We start from the raw sequence: 23,276 nt of genomic DNA, 5'->3' as shown, positions 1-23,276 counted from the left end.
TAAAAATGGAGCCTTATTATCTTATACAAGCATATAATGCACAGTGTTGCTTACAGTTCACTGAGATCAAATTGACTCACGTTCGGCTAGACATAGAATGGACAACGTACATGTTCTTTTAGGTACTCTCACAGTGGCGACTTTGGTTGTCCTCTTGGGATTCCGAACAATCTGTTTTTAGGACTCAACATCAGCTATTTCTATTCCAGTCTATCCCTCGACCTAGGACAGCCACACTTTTTCCAAGACTGGTAAATGCTTAGCTGCCGCTGACACTAGAACACTTAATTATAACAGATGGAATTAGTGAATCGTTGGAATCAAATGATTCAAATGAATCGTTTTCCAATGGAAGAAATGCTCAGTCAGGTTATCCTAGTAGGAAGCTGTTTATGCATAGTAGGGCTCTGTCTGGCTGGGCTGCTGGGGACTACAGAAGTCAGTTTGGGTCTGTTGTCTCTCACTGTAAGAACACACTTTGGGGCACTGCACGAGCTCTGGAGGCAGCTTGGGAAGTGCTCTTTGGACAACCGTCTGGAGAAGGCAACTGCTGTTCCCAAAGCGCTCAGCATCTGGTTTAGGAAAAACAAAGCACATTGATAGGCCCTTAAGAAATCTTGGTTGACTTAAATGAGTATAATCCCCATAAAATGGTATCTAAAATAATCAGTCTCCGCAAGTCAGCCAGACATGATACTGCACATTCTGCAAAACAATAGCCATTATATAAAGATGTTGTTTCGAGAAGCTGTGACTCACCAAGCAGATCACGCACTGTGATTCTGTACATAAACTGACTCGTCTCTGCGGCCGGAACTCATACCCTGCTTTACCTGCGGAACAGTGTAGAATAGCAAGGCTCATCTGAAAATGCATCGTCCGATGTGAACCAGCACATGTAAGCGAACGTCTCCTCTCCTCTCCTCTCCTGAACTTGAGTCTCACGTTGGCATTTGAGACTCAACCGCAGAACATCTCCGTGTCTCCTCTCTCCAACGGTGGGTTTCAGAGCAAAGGGAAAATGGATCTGTGACGGGGAGGGAGAGGGAAGCATTGGATGCCGGACCCACACGACCCCTCCCTGGAGACATAACTCGGGTAGAACAGGAAAAGGCTGTACGTCTGGCGCGCCCTGTCTCCCTTACAGTCGTCAGTCACCCTTCTGTCAACTGTTTCAGTTGGTAGTCCGCGTTTCACCACTTCTGCCTGGAGCTAAGTGAGAGAGTTTAATTCCGAGGACGGTGATCTCCACACAGGTCCGTGTCCTCTTTCTGTTGGAGAAGGAGTGTTGTTTGCACCCTCACAATGCTGAGGGATATAGTAGGCCCCGTCATGTGGCAACATCCCAGATTGATTCTATCCGAGAGGTTAAAGAAAGAGAAGCGGTCCAACCGCCGATATGATTCATGAATAGACGATGCCTTAGTGATACAGCTTCTCATACACCAATCGCATGCGTTTAGAAGAACCTTTGTATGGAATCAATATGAGCCGTAAAAGACCAAGTATCGTGAACGTTTAAAGGTTTAGCCGCCCCCCCCCCCCGATTATCTTTAGAGTAATAGATGCAGCATATTTGCCAGTGTAAATTTTTTCCATCACCAGCCACCTGGTAAAAATTAGTATGAGATGAGTGATTTAGCTTTCTTCTGTTCAGATATAATCTCATTATCCCCCTTTAAAAAAATTGGACGTTGTTTATTTGAAATTCAAATTTACCTGAGAATCCTGTATTTAAAAAAATTTTTTTTTTTACAGCTTATTTATTTTTTGACACAGAGAGAGAGCGAGCGTGAGCTAGGGAGGGTCAGAGAGAGAGGGAGACACAGAATCCAAAGCAGGCTCCAGGCTCTGAGCTGTCGGCACAGAGCCCGACGTGGGGCCGGAACTCACGAACTGTGAGATCATGACCTGGGCCGAAGTCGGACGCTTAACCTTAAGACTGAGCCACCCAGGCGCCCCCCCCCATTTTTTTTTTTGAGTCCTGTATTTTTTTAATGACGTGTGATACTTTTTCCCCTGTGTGCCGTGAAAAGAGGAGGTGCCGATCATTAGCTGGGAGCCACCAAAGAGTTGCATACCTAGCACGCGGAATCATGACGGGAGGCTGCTCGGATGTTCGAGAAGTGCAAGTCATTTTTTTGAATGAAAAAAAAATCATAGCCACACAGAACATAAGGAAGAAACTCAGGAGGAGATCAGTTACATATTCCCTGTGACCCAGTAATTCTCTGCAATCCCAGTGGCTCCCCCAGCCTCCGAAGCACAGTAATTGGTTCGGAGGAGACATTTTCCCATTCAGGAGACAGCTCTCTGCTACATTTGGCCCTGGCCTTATTTCTCCAATCTGGCTTAAGTTGAGGAACGTTCTTGCTAGACTCGTAGGGGAACGCGTGTGAGATTGTGAAAGGCCTTGGACACCAGGCCAGGCAGTTTGGATTTTACCCTGTAGGCAGCAGGCAGCCATTAAAAGATGTCGGACAGGAGCAATGATAATGATAAGAGATATTAAGGGAGTGTTATGGTTCTGTTCCCAGCATGAACATGACCGGAGAATTCATCTGTACTAGCTGTCTAGTTCAGCTTTTTCCAGCATGCAGATTTTCAGGGCCAGCTGTAAGAGCTCGATGGTAAGAGAACAAAAGTCAGAATTGGTAATGCGAATGTAATTGCAAAGAGAGGGATTTTTGTGATCCAGATCACCGGGAACAGAGAATAATAATCATTTTAAAGAGTGACTGTAGAATTATTTGTTATTTTGTTTGAGTTCTTTGAAACCGCTTCCATGCTATGTAATTACCTTAAGTTTTAAGTGTTCCCTGCAGGGATAATTTATGCATCTTACATTCTCATGCAAATGCTTTAACGGTCTACACTGTTGAAAATGAAAGCCGAAAATTATTCCAAATAGGTCATGGTTGTGCGAAGCTTATGAAGTATTAATCATTTTTACAGAGTCTCACAGTTTATATTCTATATTCTGGCATTGTGTTTTCACCTACGGTAATACTTAGGTAACAAATATTTGAAAATCTAAATTGCGTATTTTGATAAAGCAGTGTAATTTGCCGATTTCAACATGAAACATCATCCAAACCCTTTAAAAAAAATTACTATAAAAATGTTATGGTATCTCAGGATATACAGAACAAACCACATTTAATTTAAGCGAAGCTACCGAAAGCTTCTTTGTGAATCCTGGCTGGATACTTGGTTTAAACCCTCCCGAAATGAACGGCGTTTTTAGAATTCGGGCATCACTGCTGTGGTAATAAATGGATCGCTGGTGACGGCACTTTGGTCATAAATAGGGAGCCGGTTTTGTTTACCGCGACATAGCTACATGCCTAAGCGTGACATTTCTCTTACGAAATAGCCCGCTTGATGCTAGCAGCCTTCAGAGTGTCTTATTTTAATGAACTTTCACGCGACTTGTCCGCAGCAACCCCGAGTTTCTCAGGGAAACCGATCTCTTTGTTGTTTTCAGAGTTGGATGTGTGTTACACACAGGAAACTCCCCAGCAAGAAGTAGGTTTTTTCTTCCATCAGGCTCCTCTGGAGGTACCGACTTTGCAGGAGAACATAAGCTGCCCTGGGCGGGCAGCTTCTCCCCGAGCTCTGAGCACACCTGGGAGTTGGGACAGGAAACAGATTTTTCTCAGCAGAGGAAAGACAATTCACTTTCCCACCTTCCTTCCCCGTTCAACCTTGGTGGGGGTGCACGGATGGCAGGCATTTCGCAGAGGGTCACAGGACTACAGAATTAGGGAAAACAAATCTTCACACTGACTTTCTGTGTGTTCACTTTTTGTCTGTTTTTCCCCCCACCCCATCTCTCTCTCTCTCTCTCTCTCTCTCTCTCTCTCTCTCTCTCTCTCTCTCGGGCATGTGCTCGCTCCCTCTCTCCTCCCCTTCCCCTGCAACATACACGCATGCACACACACATCTTCCTAGATTGATCTCTGTGTCTCCTTACCCATCACCCACATCTGTACCTAGTCTCAGTAAACATGCTCTGGGGTCATCCCCGGAAACCTCCTAGGGTAGAGAACGAAAACAAAAATCGAATGTGTTGAAATTCAGTCATGAACATTTGGCAATAGAAGAATGAATTTTCCGGGGCGCCTGGGTGGCTCAGTCGGTTAAGCGTCTGGCTTCGGCTCAGGTCATGATCTCGCAGTCTGTGAGTTCGAGCCCCGCATCGGGCTCTGTGCTGCCAGCTCAGAGCCTGGAGCCTGCTTCAGCTTCTGTGTCTCCCTATCTCTCTGACCTCCCCCCCCCCTCAAAAATAAATATTAAGAAGAAGAAGAATGAACTTTTCAGGGCATGATCTCGGAGAATGGTAAATGAACGCATTAATGGAAAGCTGTCTGGCGGTGTGGGGAAAGCGCGGCTGAGGCTGAGCTGTGTGTCAGGACTCTTCCTCCCCTCTCTGCAGCTCAGGAACAGATCTGGCTGCAGAGTCTTAAGTGTTTGTGCAGCCCTGAAAGCATCCTCAAAATAAGGACCTCTCACATGTCAACACCAGCCACCTTCAACAGATTCCGGCGTCCTCTGGAAGGAGGGCGTCCCTGCTCTGGAGTTTTTCTCTAAAAGAGAGTGTGAAAACCCAGTTCCCGTATCTTAGCATCTCTGGTCCCATTTCTTCAGCGGTAAAAAGAGCCCTTTAGACAGAAGAAAAAAGTCTACCAGAATCCATTAGAATCATTCCCTTTGTCATCATCATCGCTATCAAACTGTCCCTTAGCTGTCAACTCGAATGCCATGACAATTTACGCAGTCAGAGAAAACTTTAAAAGTAGGCACAGCTTAAACATAAGGGACTATTAGATTTTTTCACGACCGTTGTTATTAGTAACCTACACTATGAAAGTAGAAGTAGCAAAACAGTGGTTTGGAACAAAAGAAGTGAGATAATAATGTTGTACTTTTGGCGGCATAGTAATTAAAACGAGACATGCAAATGCCGTCTGGCCCATTATTACTGGATTGTTGCACAGATCTCTTTACTATGATGTGCGTTCCACTGGTACACATTATAGTAATGCAAATTTTAGACTCTTAGGATATTTTAAGCCCCAAATTCAGAGCTCATGTATTGTTAGCCTTGAAAAGGAATCACTGCTGAAAGCGATTCTCATGCATACACTTTAATGTGTAACATGAACCCCCCCCCCCACACACACACACCAGAAGTGCAGATTAAGGCGAGGGAAGGGATCCCGGAGTCAGCGGGAACTCACGCACGCTAGCTGCCTTCCACGCCCCCTGCGGTCCCCACTCTGAGGCACACACTACTGGTCTTCTCTCACGGGTGCAGGATGGGAGCTCAGGCTTTTGCCCACAGTCAGCCATCTGGAAAGTGGAAGAGGCGGGTTTGAACAGAGATCTTCAGGGTTCAGAGAGGCAGGACACACGAAGAGGAGGAAGGGCTGGACCTTCGGCAGATACTGGAACTGTCATTTAGAGGAGAATGGACATCGCAGCCTCTGTCTTACACAGCGATGCTTTGTGGGAAAAGGCACACTTGCGACCAAATTTATAAAGAAAGAACTTGTTAAGGTCTTCTTTCCCATGGTTTTGTCCCTTGTGGGGAGGTGGGGGGACTCTTCTCCCAGGCCATCCCTCTGAAGTTATCACAGAGGGCTGCGACCAGGGTTAAATCAGATCATCGTATACACACAGGGGCCTCCCATCATGCTTGGCACATGTCAGGTTCTCAGAAAGTCATAGCTTGGAACGAACTCTTCCGTTTGTGTCTTGAATTGATGAGCCGACTTCCCCCATTCGGATTCATGGTCAGTAACTGTCGATAGCATCCTCTCGTGAGCTCTTTTCAAAGGGCAGATGGGAGTTAGAAATGCACGGTCTTCATAGAAAGAAGACTCTCTTTGCAACTTCCTATCCCCGGAAGTAATTTGCAGGTGCCATGTGATGGGGCGGTCCAGTAGCCCTCTGTGACACCTTTCTCATTCTTGGTTTTATAGATTAGGCCTTCGCACCTTGCCCGGGGACTCCGGGTTTTATGGTTTGCGGTGGAAAGCACGCTCAGTGACTTCCATTTGAGCAGCCACTGTTGTCTAGCTTTGCTTCCCTACCTGTGCAAGAGAAGAGATTAGAAGTCTTTGAAGAAGTAGGCGCCTGCCTATTGTAAGTGACTCTGCTGCAGAGACAGACCCTATCAAATTTCACACAACCGCTGTCCAACGCAAAGCAGAATGACGATCCTCGAAATCGCCTGAAGTCTCAGAACATCCTGCGCACCCATCTTGGTATGATTTCATTTTTAATAGGCCACCGACCTCGCGGGGGTTTTTTCTCTGATCCGCAGGGCAAGAACCTTTCTCCTTTGCATGCCAGTTTGCCGGATCTCTGGGAAAAGTTTTCCGAGTTCCCAGGCGTGTGAATTTTCAGACAGGAGTTTGCAACAACTACTTCAAAAGATACAAGCTACAAAGTTGATTCTCTGGCTGTGCACAAATACTTCCCAGGCCCTTCTCTTGGCATTGGCTTTAGGGCCCTCTCTGAAGTTCTTACACAGAAGAGTACCACCACAAATGAGAAATCACCATAGTACCAGGCAAGCTTTGCCCAGTGGGCACGAATGCATGCTAGTAAGCAGCCAGAAGACCGGCAAGTTTATTTTTAGAAATCAGGTCTGATATTTGATTCCCCTCTCAATACACGTGGGTCAGCCATTCTGTAGGAAAAACCAACATCCAGAGTTAATGCACATCCTAGACCAAGAAAAAAAAAAAGTTTTAGGGAGTTATTCAGTTAAGAGAAGTATTCTTCCCTTGGGAAGAAAATGTTTTGCCACAAACTTCTGTTAAACAGGAGGGTTAAACCCAGCAAGATTTGAAAACTCCTGTTGTGGTCACATTGTCTCTCCACAGTGTATCTTACAGAAAATGAAGTATGTCTTCTGCTACCTAACTGCGTCGCCTAAACAATCTGTGTTCTTCTGGAAGGTTTGGGTCACACTAACACCGTCTTGAGCCAATTATGCAGCCTTGAAGACATGTGGCCCATCCATCTGCTTTATCACAAATCGTAGCAAAGTTATTTATCGTACCAAACATACTTGCTTGACCAGGTTTGGAGCTGAGTGAGGCCTTTGGATCACATAATTTTTGAATCATGACAAAAACAGCCCCTCTTAGGTTCTGTAAGGGATGCATTGTTTTTGTTCTTTCTCCTGCTTTTTTTCTAGCTTACTTCAGTGTTTATAAAAATAAAATAAATTCCAGGCCACCTGGGTGACTCAGTCGGTTAAGCATTCAACTTCGCCTCAGGTCATGATCTCGCGGTCTGTAAGTTCAAGCCCCACGTCAGGCGCTTTGCGGACAGCTTGGAGCCTGGAGCCTGCTTCAGATTCTGTGTCTCCCTTTCTCTCTGCCCCTGAACTCCAGGCCTCAAGTATGGCCATATCTGTGTCCTAATTCTGTTTTAAACAGGCCATCGGTTGACAAGCTCCTTGATATATTTTTGGTGGTTTTTATTTTGCGAAAAATTGGGGGAAAAAAAAAAGCATTATGGCTTGCTGGCATATTTTGTAGGGTCAACATAAGATTAATTAAAGGATCTATTAAATACCTTGGAATTTGAAAAATACTACTAAGAAATTTCATTGTAACCCTATGAGGAAAAATAGGCCCGTATCTGTCATCTTAATTATAATTTGCATTTCTTTACAAACGGTTGCTTAATCACACGTGCACTTTTAGGTCATTTTGTCGCCTGGTATTTCGTGAGGCCCATTCATAAGCACCTCATTTCTTTAGTGCTGTGGCTTGAAGCACTGCGGCCTTTTGGGTCCGCCACAGACAGAGATGAAAAATGGGGGAGAGCACGAAGCACAAGGTGTAATTCACGTGCAGTCCCAATTTGGGGGCCGAATTGATACTCTTCCGTATTAATAAAACACGTATAAGCAGACCCTTTATCAATGCCTGGTTTTCCGGGCACGTATTTTGAGAAGTCATCCCACGTCGCATGTTTATGGGGACCTTTTCCACACGCCTTGCCTCCTTGGATCCTTGTACGACAATCCAGGAAGGGCAGCGGGACCCGCGGGCTTTGCACCCCACCCGCCCCCTGCCATTTTCACAGAGCTTGGGCGAACAGAACTTAATTGAAATGTTTAGCTCTTTGCAGACCCAGAGACCAAGAGTAGAAGTTTAGCGCCCCTCTCTTGGTTAACACGAAGTGTCTTCATTCTTGTAGCTGAAGCAGGATTTGGTCCCTGTTACTCCCTCCTGTCTTTCCCCCTCCCCGCCTCCTCTCCTTCCGGCCCTCATGCCTCCCTCCTCTCTCTTGCTCTCCTCCGTCTCCAGTTTCTGAAGTTGAATGTATCTGCAGGCCTCCTCCGTCCTTTTAGCCACTGCTCTCTCTGCCCTCGCGGGCAGGTTCTGACTCCTCAAGTGTCCACTGGGAAACAGCCCTCTCTTCCTGGGGTGCCACATAACCCTTCTCTGGATCTGGACCAGGGAGCTTCCGAGCTCCCTGCATATGTGACTGCATTCTTTCGTGTATTTCTTTCACCATGTGGGAAACTGATCATTGACTGTAAGCCAGGCCTTATGCTAGGAGCTGCCCTCAAGGATCTCACAGTCCAGAGGATATTTGAATGAGCAAACCATTGTCTGTTTATCATGAATTAGTAGCTGCCGTGCCCTGGGTGAGTACCGATTCCCCCTCTCCTCCAACCACTCCCTTCCCATTCTTTGATCTTAATAATAATGAAGTTCATTCACATCGAATATACCCTGGGAGAGAACATCAAAGTCCTGAACATAATAATTAATCCTGGATTTCTAAATCACTGATCGAGGGGAGACCTATGTAGAGAATATAGGTATAGTTACAGCATCACCCCCCCCCATGGGTATGATTTGTATTTTATGGTTCTATTTTTAAATTTTTTAACAGAGTTGGAAATCTAGTTTTAATTTGCATATTATTTTCGTTAGGCTGGGGAATAATTGAAACACACGAGTCAGACGTGCTTAAGTAACCTGCTAACTTTAAATCTAGAGAATTAATTGTCATCTGAACATGGCTCAGAATTAGAAGAGTGACCCTTGCTTTTGGCAGTAATTGTTAAATTAATTGGATTGTCAGGCTATGCAAATGTAGCCGGAAGACAGGAGGCCGGAAGTGAGAGGATTAAAGGGAGAGATGAATACTTTAAAAGGCCACCCATGTATCTGTAAACTGTTTTTGTCTCTGTGTTCTCTGGTGCCCGACGTACAAAACGTTATGTGTGAATAAAACAAAACGTATCGAGAGCTATTCACCTAGACCAGGTTGTGTGTAGTTAGTTAGCAATGGCACGTACATACGCGAAAGTCTGTACCGAACGTGCGACACTGTTACGCGAGCTGTGTTCAGTAATCCAAAGGCTCAGGGTGGCCATTTTATTGATAGACAAGCTCTGTAGACTCTGTTGCTCTCTTGAGATCCAAGGGAATCACTGCAGCCCATTTAAAAAATAGTTCTTTTGAAGGTGCCTGGGTGGCTCAGTTGGTTGAGCATCCGACTTCGGCTCAGGTCACGATCTCACGGTACGTGAGTTCGAGTCCTGCGTCGGGCTCTCTGCTGTCAGCACAGAGCCCGCTCTGAATCCCCTGTCCCCCCCTCTCTCTGTCCCTTCCCCGCTTGGAAGCGCACGCTCCCTCTCTTTCAAAAATAAATAACCATTTGATAAATAAATAAAAATACAAAATACTTCCCTCGAGAGAAAAGTGCTAAAGGGGAACATTTACGGTATGCCTGGCAATCCCCAAAGCTCCCCATCGTACCGACGTGCGGACTCCAATGAAACACGGCCACCTTACCAGTGGTACCGTAGCTGCGAAAGGGGGACAGAGTATGAACAATCTGCTGTTAAGGCCTGTGTTTGCTGAGTGACTTAACCTTAATCAGGAAGGCATTGGTCTCGGCGTGCGTCTGTTGGTCCTGGAGATGTGTTTAGGGCACCGAGATGACATAAAGGATGTACGGATCTTTTTTAGCCCTCACCTTTTCGGTCATGGCCCCCAGGGATGTAGGTCCACAGCACCTGCTGAGTGATACGGCCCCTCCGTGGCTGCCCTTGGGGAAACTGCCACCACAGCCCAAGGTGCTTCTGACCTGGCTTCAGCTCCAGGAGGCCAGAGAGGCATCGCGCCCTCGCCATACTTTACTCTCAGAGTCAGGGCAACCCAGGGCACTCCTGCTTCTTCTGACCCTAATAGAAAAGAGTGCTTTACACAGGCCAAAGCCTTTCCTTCCGGGGCAGAGGTGTTTTCCTGCACACCGTTGGCTCTGGGGGTTGTTTGCACATAACCAACGTTACCGATTGTGCTAATGGCTTCTTCTGTGCCTCTCAGAGTCTGTGTAGAGGTCTTGAGCCCCGATAAGGGTGGCTGACCATTACCGTTTGTGGCTAGAGGCGTTCTCCAGTGTGTTCTTGGAACGTGATGCAGAAGGCTTCAGATGTTTCCTTCTTGTCAGTGATATCTCAACCTCCAAGAAACGATTCCCCCCTTAACAGTGACTAAATTGGTAAAGAGAAATGGTCGATTTTGCTCCTGGATCTGCTCATTCTGCATAGATCCTTCTCCCTTACCCCAAATAGAGTCATTATCACTAACTGGTATGGATTCTTTAGGTAAAAAGGTTCGATATTCACTGAGAAAACACTAACCTCGGACTTCAAGGAGAATAGAGAGGATGGCACAGAGGAGATTTCAAGACAGATTGATTAGTTCATGAACCGAAAAGACGTTATTCCTCTGGAAAAAATAATACATAGATATGCGAGAGAAACAACTTTTAAGAGAAATCGATGCATAAAACGTTGTAAGATGCAAGAAAGCACCCTTTCTTTTGTACCCATGCCAGATAACTTCTTAGCGACTATGCAGGGAATGCTTGGCATCTCCTGAAAGCGTTCATTTATGATGATGGCAGACGTTTATCTCATGCGTGTGAAATACAGAAAAGTGATGCTCAAGGCCACTAGGGTACCTTTTTCTGTATTTTTTTCTCTTTTCAAATTTTTATCTAAATATCAGTCAACACCCAGTGCAGTGTTGGTTTCAGGAGTAGAGCCCGGTGGTTCATCCCTTTCGTACAACCCCCAGTGCTCATCCCAACAAGTGCCCTCCTCAATGCCCATCCCCCGTCTAGCCCATCCCCCCACCCAACACCCCTCCATCAACCCTCAGTTTGTTCTCTATCGTTCAGAGTGTCTGGTTTGTTTCCCTCTCTTCTCTTACCTCCCCCCGCCATGCTCCCATATGTTTGTCTGTTCTGTTTCTTAGATTACAACGGTACCTTTTTCGAGAGCACTGCTAATCATCTCCCGATCAATCAGAGGATGTTGATTCCTTGCCCTGTGTCTTCCCGGCATCCCCCGAACAGGGCTTCCCTGATAGGGTCAAATCCAGTACGTGTTACTGAGGTGGCTCACGGCTGAGACAGAGACGCGGCCGTACCCCTCTTCCCTTTGCGAGCCCTTCCTGTGTCGGGTGGGATGTTCACATTTTTCGGCACTGGATAAAAACGAAGCCTCTTCTGCCTACTCATTCCAACACTGGATGAAATGACAGTGACACACACACAGAACAGAACAGTCCCTTGGTTGCTTCCACATTCTTTTTTTGGCCTCATTTCCCGCTCTACTGAGTTTTTGAGTCCAAATTTAGTGGTGATGACTAAGAAATTGCCAGGATGTGACAGAGCATCCAGCTCATTGAGTCCTTCCTTGCCATTTTCCAATAGTTGTAACAATCGCCAAGTTTTGCCTCCTAACGTCGTAGGTGCCAGCATCTGTGTAGTATCTGTTATTCTTAACAGATGCTAAATCGCGCGTGCAGGATCTGTCCATGCAATGGCAGCCTCCTTCTGCAGACAGCTGATTCCATATGGTATTAAGGAAGTTCCCTGCCGACTTTTTACTGGTTGATACTTCTGAATCCTGGAATTTCCAAGACTTAAATCGGAATCTCTGAAATCCGAATCCCGTGAGCGATAGGTAAGCGGTCTGCTGTGTGCGAGGCAGCCCGACCGGTCGGCCGTGAGGGTAGAAGATGGGTTCAGAAAATACGACAAGTTCCCTGCCATCTGGAGCCGCTCATGCATGTGCCTGAGTCACGGGGCCCGATAGAGGTGTAGGGAGGGCTTAAGGGAGCACCAATTCGCGGGTCATCAGCTCTGAGGATCTCTCTTAAGAGATCCTCTGTGATTCCGGAGGCAGTCATAGCTGAGCTAGGCCTTGAAGGATGAGAGGAAAGCCAGTAGGTAAAGACAGAAGAATGACATCCCAAGCGAAGGAAATGAGCGGCATCTGGAAAGGCACAAAGGCACACGTGAGTCTGAATGGTGGGGAATTTTATTTTATTTGTATTTTTTATTTCTTTTAGCCTTTATTTAGTTTTGAGAGAGAGAGGGAGAGGGAGAATGTGAGCGGGAGAGGGTCAGAGAGCAAGAGGGAGAGACAATCCCAGGCAGGCTCCATGCTGTCCGCGCAGAGCCCGACGCGGGGCTCGATCTCGTGAAGCTTGAGATCATGACCTGAGCCGAAATCAAGAGTCGGAAGCTTCACCGACAGAGCCACCCAGGCACCCCACGATTTGTGGGAAATCTTAAATTTTTAAAAATTTTTTAATGTTTTTTATTTTATTTCTGAGAGAGAGAGAGAGAGAGAGAGAGACAGGGCACGAGCGGGGGAGGGGCAGAGAAAGAGGGAGACACGGACCCAAAGCAGGCTCCAGGTTCTGAGCCGTCAGCACAGAGCCCGACCCGGGGGCTCGAACCCACCAACTGTGAGATCATGACCTGAGCCGAAGTCGTCTCTCAACCGACTGAGCCACCCAGGTGCCCCTGGGGAATTTTAGATGCCATGTCAAGTCGCTCGTTTTACTGTGAGGCAGGTGACACCATCAACAGTTCCCAAGGAAGGGAACTTTGCTTTGGGGTGGGGGGGAATCTGCTAGCAGAAGAGGAGAGACCAGTTCGGAGGTTAGGACAGCAGGCCAGTGGAGAGGTCAGAGGGCGCCAGCTCGATCAGTCGCAGTGAAAACGGAAGGTGAAGCTCGTGGACGGGAGAGATTGTGCATGAACTTGAAGGTCCCCCGGAGTTTTAAGTCCTTCCCCTTTTCCTGGTCTGAATTCCTGCCCATCCTTCAAAGGTCAGCTAAAATAACACCCTCTCTGTGAACGCTGCCCCTCTGCAGCCCCCAGTGAGGGCGAAAGCGGGCTTCCTCTGTTGTCCTAAAAACCCCGCCTGCGAATACACTGCAAGTTTCCTGAGGCCCCTGCTTATTTACCTGTGAACTCTTTGTGTCACCCAAGCATACAGCGGGGTCGTCGGAAAACCGTGTATACGTGAATGAATGAATGCGACCATCACACAAGACGTTAAACGCAGCCCTTTTGCGGGACCTGCCTGAGCACATCGCGTCCCACCGTTGGGAGAATCCTCCAGAGGGGGCGTTTCACAGCCTGTAAACAGAACGCTTCGGCTCCTACATGCAGTAGTTGCCTTGGAAATACATTTTTCTTGACCAGGTTGAATTTGTGTGAACCTTCAGAGGACCTGTCAAGTGTGCCCCTAGGCTGAAATAACCCCCAGAGAGGACTCTCTAATCCATGCACTGGGTGAGAATCGGTGAGATGACGGAGTGACCCAGATTTCGTGGATTCCCAGAAGAGAAGAGAACGCTCTGTTGTTTCACTTTCAGAGAAAGGCCGCCTCATTTGAGGAATCTGTCCCTCTTTGCTGAAGTGACTGTCTCAGAGCACTTCAGGTTCTGTCCCTCGGACAGCGTGCATTGCTTAGACTGATATCTAATCTGAAAATGAACAAAGGTAGGACCGTGGAGGCATTGTGCGGAAAAGGCTGGTGTCCAGAAAGCACACGATTTTTTTTAATGTGTTTTCATGTTTATTTATTTTTGAGAGAGAGAGAGAGAGACAGAGCATGAGCAGGGGAGGGGCAGAGAGAGAGGGAGACACAGAATCCGAAGCAGGCTCCGGGCCCCGAGCTGGCAGCACAGAGCCCGACGTGGGGCTCGAGCCCACGAATCGTGAGATCATGACCTGAGCCGAAGTCAGACGCCCAACTGACTGAGCCACCCAGGTGCTCTAGCGCATGATTTTTTTACAAGGTTTTTTTGGTAGGGTTTTATCAGAAGTTATTGCTGAGAACATCTCAGCAAATTCCCATTGTTTTCTATGTCTACCACTCTGTGGATTACTGAGAGATGAGAATCTGATGCTCATTTCATTTGGCTTACAAATGGCTGTTTTTAATGGCTGTTTATGGCACACGCCCACATCTGCAAAACGTGAACGAAGGTTTTCAGGTTTTTGTTTTTTTTTTTCTTTTCTGACACAGTCCGTTTTCATTTGTGGGGGCAAATCCAAAGAAAACATGGCCAGGTACACGGCAGAAATCACATTCCAGGGTTCACAGCCCCCTGGGCTGCTCTCTCGTGCCTGCTTGTAGAATTACTGTAAATTCCTGCTTCCCTATTGATTTGCTTGTAAATGTTACTGTAAGGCAAGGACGAGGTGGGGGGGGGGGAATTTTCTTTTCATTTTTAAGTCAAGGTCCAGTGATTAAGAGACAAATCAATTTGGTTTACCTAACAGCCAACCAAAGGTAGCCTTTCTGTGTAGCATCCCTCTAGAAATATAGGCAGCCAGTAATAAAACACTGTAACACAGCTCTTAGCCTCAGGCAGTTGACAGTGATAGTACAGAATAAGTGGACAGTCTCTGAAAATTAAGTAGAAGGACCAAATGTTTATTTTCTCATATTCAGTCCCGACGACGGCCAGGAACAAAGCCTCGTGTGACAGCTTTATACTTGTCTTTTCGATCTTTAGCTCTTGTATGTGTCCAGTGTCTTCCAGTTACGTGGCTGGTTCTAATTTTTCCATTATCTTAGTACAAAGAGAGCGAATCATTGATCAGTAGCACTTACACTTGGGGCTTTTTGCAAAGCATCACGTGAACTGTTATATATAGTCTGGGTTTCCAGTGGTAATAGTCTATGCTATTAAAATAGAGCACCGGTCGTACAAGCTTGAACAAAGTATGTCCGAAACTCCTGAAGGGCAATACCACAGGGTTCTCCGTGAAATCCACAGCTATAAATACTGAGCTTTGGTTTATTTACTTTTCTCGCAGGAACACTTTACACCTGAGTGCAAATTCAAAGAGTCGGTGTTTGAAAATTATTACGTGACCTATTCGTCGATGATCTATCGTCAGCAGCAGTCAGGCCGAGGGTGGTATCTGGGTCTGAACAAAGAAGGAGAGATCATGAAAGGAAACCACGTGAAGAAGAACAAGCCTGCAGCCCACTTTCTGCCCAAACCACTCAAAGGTAAACCTGATATGATAGGAGCTGTGTACGAGGCAGTCCTTCATCATGCTTGTCTAAGTGGAACGTCATTCTTCCCCATGAAGGCAACTATACAGAAATGGACTGACCTTCCGTAACACTTAAAAACATGAAAAAAGCACTGACAATAGCACCTGATCTTCTGATTTTAATTTTCCCGTAGTACATCTATAGATAGTAGCACCTTAACTTACGTGGGAGTAGCTGATCGCTAACTCAGGACCGCCAGGAGCCCCAAATGACGCCAGAACGGTTCCTGGACAGAAACGCAGATGCTAAAATGTACGCGCACTTACCGGAAAGCTCCTTGGGCCCTCTGCCGGGCCCGGCAATATCGTCCCGGCAGTTTTCATTCGTGGGGTTTGTCTCGCAGCCATTAGTAGGAGGTTAGCAGCAGATTGGACAGAACGAGGGATAGAAATGGGGTGCGGAAGATGAGGCTGTTAGAAGTAGCCGAGACGTGGGAGGGAAGGGATAGGGAACGGGGGGCAAAGCAGAGCAAGACCTCCCAGAGGCCACCGGCCTGGGGTTAGAACCGAGGTGAGCGTAGCGGCGGCCCGTCCCCTCGGGTGAGCTCAGCGCTGCTTAGCAGCGTACGTTCCGTAGCCACACGACTTGGATTCAAATCCCAGCGCCCCTCTTCACTAACTGGATGGTCGTGTATGTAACCATACGGCACAGCAACAATAATAACACGTAGCGTTTCTTGCATTTAAGAATTGGGCTAATATTTAGACTCTCGGAGAGTATCATCTCGAGTATGATAGAAATCGGTGTTTTAAAATGTGTTCGATTTTAATATTTGGCTCACACAGCGTGCTGTAGGTTATATTTAACCTTCGAAGAGCTTTATTAAATGCAGTTTTCGTTAATCCTCTCATGTATATAACCATCAGGGATGGAAATGAGGCATTAGACTTCCTTGCACACTGTGCCAACGCTAGATTTTGCTTAAGCTGAGCCAGTCCGTTCTCGGCTGAGTCCCTGGTGGCAGCGTTTTCCGTGTTGGGCTGAAAGCACGGAAGCCTAGTGACCAGGAGAGAAGCTGAGGGCCAGTGCGGGGTGCGCGTTCGAAGGCCTTTGACTCCCATCTGTCTGTGCTTTCCAGTGGCCATGTACAAGGAGCCGTCACTGCACGATCTCACGGAGTTCTCCCGGTCCGGAAGCGGAACCCCAACCAAGAGCAGAAGTGTCTCCGGCGTGCTGAACGGAGGCAAATCCATGAGCCACAACGAATCAACGTAGCCAGTGAGGGCAAAACAAGGGCTCTGTAACAGAACCTTACCTCCAGGTGCTGTTGAATTCTAGCAGGTCCTTCGCCCAAAAGTTCACTTTTGTCAATGACGTTTACCAAACAAACAGGCAGAGTTCACTAGTCTATCTGCCATTAAACCTTTCGATCATCCATACTGAAGCCCCCTAATTTCGATTGAGCTTGTGCAAAAGAATGCCAAGCATGATCAGTGAACTAAATCCTGGAGAGAAGGGCCTGCCCAATTTTCTCATGATCTCACCTGTGCTTTGGGGATGAAAAGCCAAAAACATTTCACAGCACTAATGCTGATAAAAATTTGCTCTCCAACCAAGACAATGTAAAAGACCACAATTGCTCTCCAAAAACAAAAACAAAGCAAAACAAAATTAAGCGCTTAAATGTTTCGTAGGGGCAAACAAAACTTCTTGTGACCTGTGTTGTTTTCTTGGCTTCATGTTTTCCATCTACGCTTGATTCAGACGTATTCTTTACTTGGTAATATTGTGACTCCATGATTTCTGAAATTCAATGGTTCTACTGACTCTGTCACTTAATCCCAATCAACCAAATTCAGGGTTGAATCTGAATTGGCATCTCAGGCTCAAGGTAACAGTGTTCTTGCGATTCTACCATTTTTTTTTTTTTTTTTTTTTTTTAGATTTGTAGTGTATTCTGGTCAAGTTCTTGTGCTGTATTCTGTGCATAGAAATTGAGTTGTATTGTCAACCCCAGTCAGTAAAGGTTACTTAAAAAAAAAAAGATTATCCTCAAGTGTAGATTTCTCTTGATTCCATTTGTGTTATCATGTCAAACTATCGTTGTGGCTTCTCGTACAAAGACACGAACTGTGGAACTGTGATGTCGTCTTTTGTGTTGTTACAATAAGAAGCGTCCTATCTGTATATGTACGAGTCCTGCTGTTGTTGTATTTGGCATGTGAATATTGTGTACAAGGAAATGTTAAGACTGGTTACCCCTAACCAACATATACTTATACTTGCTTCTGGAAAAGTGTTTAAGACTTAGCTAGGTTTCCATTTAGATCTTCATATCTGTTGCATGGAAGAAAGTTGGAATCTTGGCATAGAGTTGCATGTTAAAATCCGTGTTCCTAAAGTGGACATAGCATGTGCAGGCAGTTTTCTGTCCTGTGCACAAAAAAAAAAGTGAAAAAAAAAGTTGTTTAATATTTGTTGTTGTATACCCAAATACGCACCGAATAAACTCTTTATATTCATTCAAAGAAGAATCCCTCAGGGTACCTTTATTGTCTGTTGTGTGCCATTAGCTGTCACAGAAACCGGAGCTGAACGTTCAGTTCTGTATATAAGGTCACTGCCCCCCGATCGTCTACAGTCTAGAGATTCACATTAACACGAACGCTCCTTGAAGTGTGTCCGTCGTACTGGTTATTGTACTTAGACTTCAGATTGGAACAGAGAATTCTCATTCCCACTCAGTGATGGGATTGTACAAACGAGACCTGTGTTCTGGTATCTTCTCTGCCGTTCACGCTGTCAGTTCCCCTCTCCGTTGCCCACTTCTCTCGGTGGAGGGAAGGCACACGACTAAATCTCTGCAGTCCTTTCCTGCCTCTGAAGGCTGAGGGAAAATGGGAGCGTCTTTAACGTCTGTGACTTCACACTGGCTCCCCAAAGCTGCCGTTGCCTGACAATGCATGCTTCGGGGACAGTCGATACGTGAAGGAAAGCGTGGAGGAACAGGTAAAACCATAACTGCCTGGGACGTGCCAGGACATCCGTCAAAATAGAGTTACTGGGTCCCCAGGCGGCGAGCTTTCGCACAGATGGGTGGCTACCCGTTCCTGAGATGTCTGGGCCAGATTCAGCAGGAGCCCCTAGCCCAGCCCGGTCCGGTCACCCTGTGACTGCCTCTTAAGCCCTCATCCCGCGTGAGCTCTGAAGTCCCACCCGCGGGAAGCGAGGCTGCCCGCCCGCCTAGCTGGGACCCAGGAGCCTTCTTATGTACCACGAGTAGAATCACGCCAATTCTACTCAACCCTCGCCCCTTATTAAATCTTAACTAATTCCCAATCCTAGAGCAGAGTAACACCGTCTCTGGCGATAACCAAATCAGGACACTGGTGCCTCGGGGGAAGCCCGGTGTAAATAAACCGTGGCCGAAATACCCAGGAAGCGTCAGAGCCATAGTCTCACAGGGCACATGCTGACCCTGAGAAGAGTGGCCCCGCTCAAGCCTGTCACGGGCACCTGAGTCACCTGTGCTGTGAGTCTGCTTCCGTGGTTTTAGGTCGGGCCTGGGAATCTTGAATCTGATGCCCACCCCAGTTTGAGGACCCCTGCTCTATGGCACAGCACTCAATTTCATACTGTCCCCCCGCCCTCCCGCCATCTGTATGTATCCAATCCCTGCATTGTACTGAGCCCAGGGGACAATACGGAAAATAACACTTTCTTCAAGTTACTTGTAACTATTGCAAAGCCAAACAGGGGCGCCCGGGTGGTTCAGTCGGTCGAGCGTCTGACTTGGGCTCAGATCGTGATCTTGCGGTTCGTGAGTTCGAGTCCCAGTCCCGCACCGGGCTCTGTGCGGGCAGGGGAGCCCGCTTGCGTCTCCTCTCTGCCCCTCCCCTGCGTGCGCTCTCTCTCACAAATAAACAGACATTAAAAAGCAAATAAATAACAGCAAAACACATGGCAGCATTTCCCCTCCAGGAGTTGCGTTTGTATCTGGAGGGAGCACGGGCTCACTGCCATGGAACCCTCCAACAGTTGGGAGCAGTGACCCCTTCCCACCTCCCCCGGCAGTATGTTGCCCCGGGCCTAAGGCACTCAAGTTCACAGAAGAATCTGTTACAGACTCCGGCTCCTTGATGCCAAATTTTTCAAGCGTCCGTTGTCCGAATGAACACACGGCGGGGGGAAATGAGTATCTATCAGGATCATCTGTCCATCTGAACGAGCTGGTTATAACCATTCTGTGGATGAGAGGTGGCAAAACAGAACAGTGGAGAACTGTAGCCGGGGCAGGTCACTAGTACCCAAAGTATTAGCCGTATTTACAATGACAGGTTGGCATACCTTTCACCAGCTTATTCTGTCACCTTGCCTTGTGACTTTTGCCCCGGAGGGTTGAGAATGCCACACGCTATAGTACATGCACCAGGATCTGTCTCTAATTCTGGGCTGCTTTTTAGCTCTAAGTGACCAAGAAAGAAAAATCCAAATTTAAGAGAAACAGCATTTGGGTGTTACTCTTTCATAGACCATCCTGGACCTTTCTATGTATTTATTTTTTTAAGTTTTGTTTATTCAAGTAATCTCTCCACCCCATGTGGGGCTCGAACTCGCCACCCCGAGATCAAGAGTCACATGGTCTTCTGACTGAGCCAGCCGGGCGCCCCCTATGCTGGACCTTTTTAATCTCCTCCACGCTCTGCTGCTTTTTAAATGTTAGTTTGAATTTGTTGCACAGAGAACAATAATCTTTGCCAAATCAACCAGCCCTTTTGCTAATATCACATGAGTACAAGTGTCTGGTATTTTCTTCATCACATTTACTCTAATGAAAAACACAGAAAAGTACATGGCATCATTTTGGGAGTATTCCAGTTTCTACGTGGGCATTCTTAAAGAGGGTTGTAACAGCTGCAATTCTGTCATTGTGCAGGAAGTCTTTCTAGAACACTCAACATGGATGGTTTTCAGTATTAGAATTCTAAACCAACCAAATAGTAACCCTATTTCTCCTTTTCTATTAGTTTGTGCTTCAAATGCTGCCTCCCTCTCTCTCTCTCTCTCTCTCTCTCTCTCTCTCTCATACGGTCACTTCACACATGCACACAACGTGCAGATGTGTGTCCTGAAAGCTCTCAGAGATGCCATATCCTCTGAGAGGACGAACATAGGTCTATCCAGCAGGGAGACTGGGACAGACATTGAAACGCCAGGCCTCCCTGGCCTCTGAAGCTGTCCTACCAGCTACGACACTTAACAGACACTGAGGAGTATCGCCCAGGCCTGTCCTCTCAACACGTTCACGTCTGCGCATTTTGCCCCCTAAGTAATTCTGCCTGCTCTTGCAATGATTTGTTTGCAATTGTGTAAAGTTAACAATTAGAGTAAGAGAATTATACAAGGGCGATGAATGAGTAAACGATCAGCTCCTTTAAGTCAATGGCTCAGCCTGTTGGCTCGGTGGATGGATATTTATTACCTTCTAAGCTGTCAATGCTGGAGAGCAAGTGACTGAGGCCTGGATAAAGCATTCACGCAGGGACAAATGGGTTGAGACTGAGTCAGTCTTGCACAAAAAGAGATATTCTGGGGTTTAGCAACAGGGAAATTTTATTTACTTACTGGAATTAATAAAGCGGTACTCCAGCTGGAAAGAACTCTTCATTTCCACGTTCCTTCCATACGTAAACCTCTCCGTCACTAATACCCTTGTACGAACTGGATGCTCACTACACAAGTGTTTTTTTTCCTTCTTTCAAAATTGCAAAAGCAGAAAGAATTCATTCTCAAAGGCTGGCTATATACTACAGCTTGATCAGTGCTTGAGTTTCATGGGTTCATGGGCTTTGGGGACATTTCAAAATACATGATTATGTTCACCAACATACTGAATGCCAAATACACACAAAACACTGCCCTATGGGGTGTGTGTGTGCGTGCGTGTGTGTGTGTGTGTGTGTTTTGGAGCAGGACGCTGAATAGTCTTGCTACCTGCTCTCAGGGAGGTTTCAGTAAAGAGATCTTCACATTTCCTTGGAGTCACATGCTTTAAGTATAAAATCACGCGACTATAATCTGTACTAGAAACCAAATACGCAGGTTCTCCCTTCTAGAAACTCTCAGGCTAGCATACTAAACAGATACCAAACGTAGTCAGGTTTTGATAAACGCTATAGTATAATCAAGGTGCCAGGAGAACACAATGGAGGGAGACCAAGTTGATTTGGGAAACCCAAAAAGTTTCAAAGAGGAGTTATTTTTTTTAGTTGAGTCTTACAAATTGACTAGCGATTCAACAGCCAGAAAGGTAGTGTAGACAGCCCTAGGCCAGAGTCCATTCTAGGGAAAGACACAGAATGAAAGACACATAGCACAAAGTGTCCAGAAAACATTGATGAGCCTTGCGAAGACTGACAATGGAAGGCACGGTCCCTGTTACGTGAACAATGTTTGGGAAAAGAACAGTCCCCACCGTGTTTCGTTCTGTTATTGTCTCATTGCCTGAAAGAGACTGTGAGCCGCGTAGGTGTGGATTCATGGAGTGTCTTCGAAACCTAGTTGCTCTCTCTTCTGTAGAAGCCAAGTGATGTACATTGGTCTCTTCGGTAGACAAAAGCCCAAGGAAATAGTCTATGAGCAAAGTGTGATTCACAGCCTTGTGCGTTGGACTAGGGTGGACTGGCCTCCTGATTCTTCCTTCTCTGCTGTGGAACAGCGGGTTCTTTGCCTGCTCTAAAAAGCATTTGTCAAGTATTATGGGTTGTTTGGCCAGTGCAATCATACAGAAAAAGAAAAACAGGCAGCGGGATGATGAAAGGGAAACTTGCTTCAAACAAATTCTCTCTATGCAAAATGTGAAGTTTAATGATTTGTATTCCTTTGAGTTCAGTTTATTTGGAGTTTCCAGACTTTCAAAATGATTTAAATAGCCCCTCTCGCTCCCTCCGTCTCTCTTTCTCTCTCTCTCTCTCTTACACACACACACACACACACACACACACATGCATGCACACGCGATATTTGTACATTTCTTGTCAGGGGAGCTACAGTTTTCAAGTAAGGTAATGTAAAATCCTCTTAAGTGTATCAATTCATTTGGCCAAATGCATACACAATGGAACGAACCCAAGCCCCTATCAAGATGTAGAACATTTCCGTCACCACAGAAAATTGCCTTTAGCCCTTTGCCACTCAATACCCACAGGCAACCAGTGTTGTAGTTATTTTCAAAGTAGATTGCTCGTTTCTGTTTTAGTACTTATTACAAATATTATCATCCCACGTTGTGCTCTTTGCGGAAGTCTTCTTTCGCTCAGGAAAATGTTTTTGAGATCCATCCATGTTGCCACAAAGTCTGTCCCTTTTTCTTGCTGAGTAGTATTCCGCAACACGAAGGTATATCCTCGCTTCCTTATCCGTTTTCTGGTTGACAACACCTGAGCTGTTTCCAGATTTGAGCTGTCGTGGGTAGAGAGCTGCTATAAACAGTCTTAGGCAAGGTTTTCGTGGAACTAGAGTCACGTTTGTCTGAGGTGAATACTGAGGAGGAGGTTTTCTGTGCCCTAGGGTAGGTGTAAGGTTCATTTTATAAGTTACTGTTCGTGCGGCAGCTGGGTGGCTCAGTCGGTTAAGCAGCGACTTCAGCTCAGGTCATGATCTCGCGGTCTGTGAGTTCGAGCCCCGCGTCGGGCTCTGTGCTGACGGCTCGGAGCCTGGAGCCTGCTTCGGATTCTGTGTCTCCCTCTCTCTCTGCCCCTTGCCTGCTCACGCTCTCTGTCTCTCAAGAATAAATAAACGTTAAAATTTTTTTTTTTTAAAAAAGCTACTGTTCGAAGTTTTCCCAAAGTAGTAATACTAGGGAGTGTATGAAAGTTCCAGTTGTTCCAAATCCTTGTCAACATTC

General features: G+C 46.4%; 1 protein-coding gene across 2 annotated transcripts in view; it reads left to right on the top strand.

Moving 5' to 3' along the window:
• Positions 1-17,901, top strand: part of FGF13 (fibroblast growth factor 13) — a 444,292-nt gene extending 426,391 nt beyond the window's left edge. For both annotated transcript variants that reach the window (XM_042974636.1, XM_042974637.1), the window contains 2 exons: positions 15,184-15,382; positions 16,509-17,901. In XM_042974636.1, coding sequence (XP_042830570.1) covers positions 15,184-15,382; positions 16,509-16,645 — 336 coding nt within the window. In that variant the 3' untranslated portion in view covers positions 16,646-17,901. The remainder of the gene's footprint in view (positions 1-15,183; positions 15,383-16,508) is intronic.
• Positions 17,902-23,276: the final 5,375 nt, after the last annotated feature.

Source organism: Panthera tigris, chromosome X (assembly GCF_018350195.1).
Source record: "Panthera tigris isolate Pti1 chromosome X, P.tigris_Pti1_mat1.1, whole genome shotgun sequence".
Classification (NCBI taxonomy): Eukaryota; Metazoa; Chordata; class Mammalia; order Carnivora; family Felidae; genus Panthera; species Panthera tigris.
The sequence above is the reverse complement of the archived record's forward strand: the minus strand, read 5'-3'. Positions and strand labels throughout refer to the sequence as shown.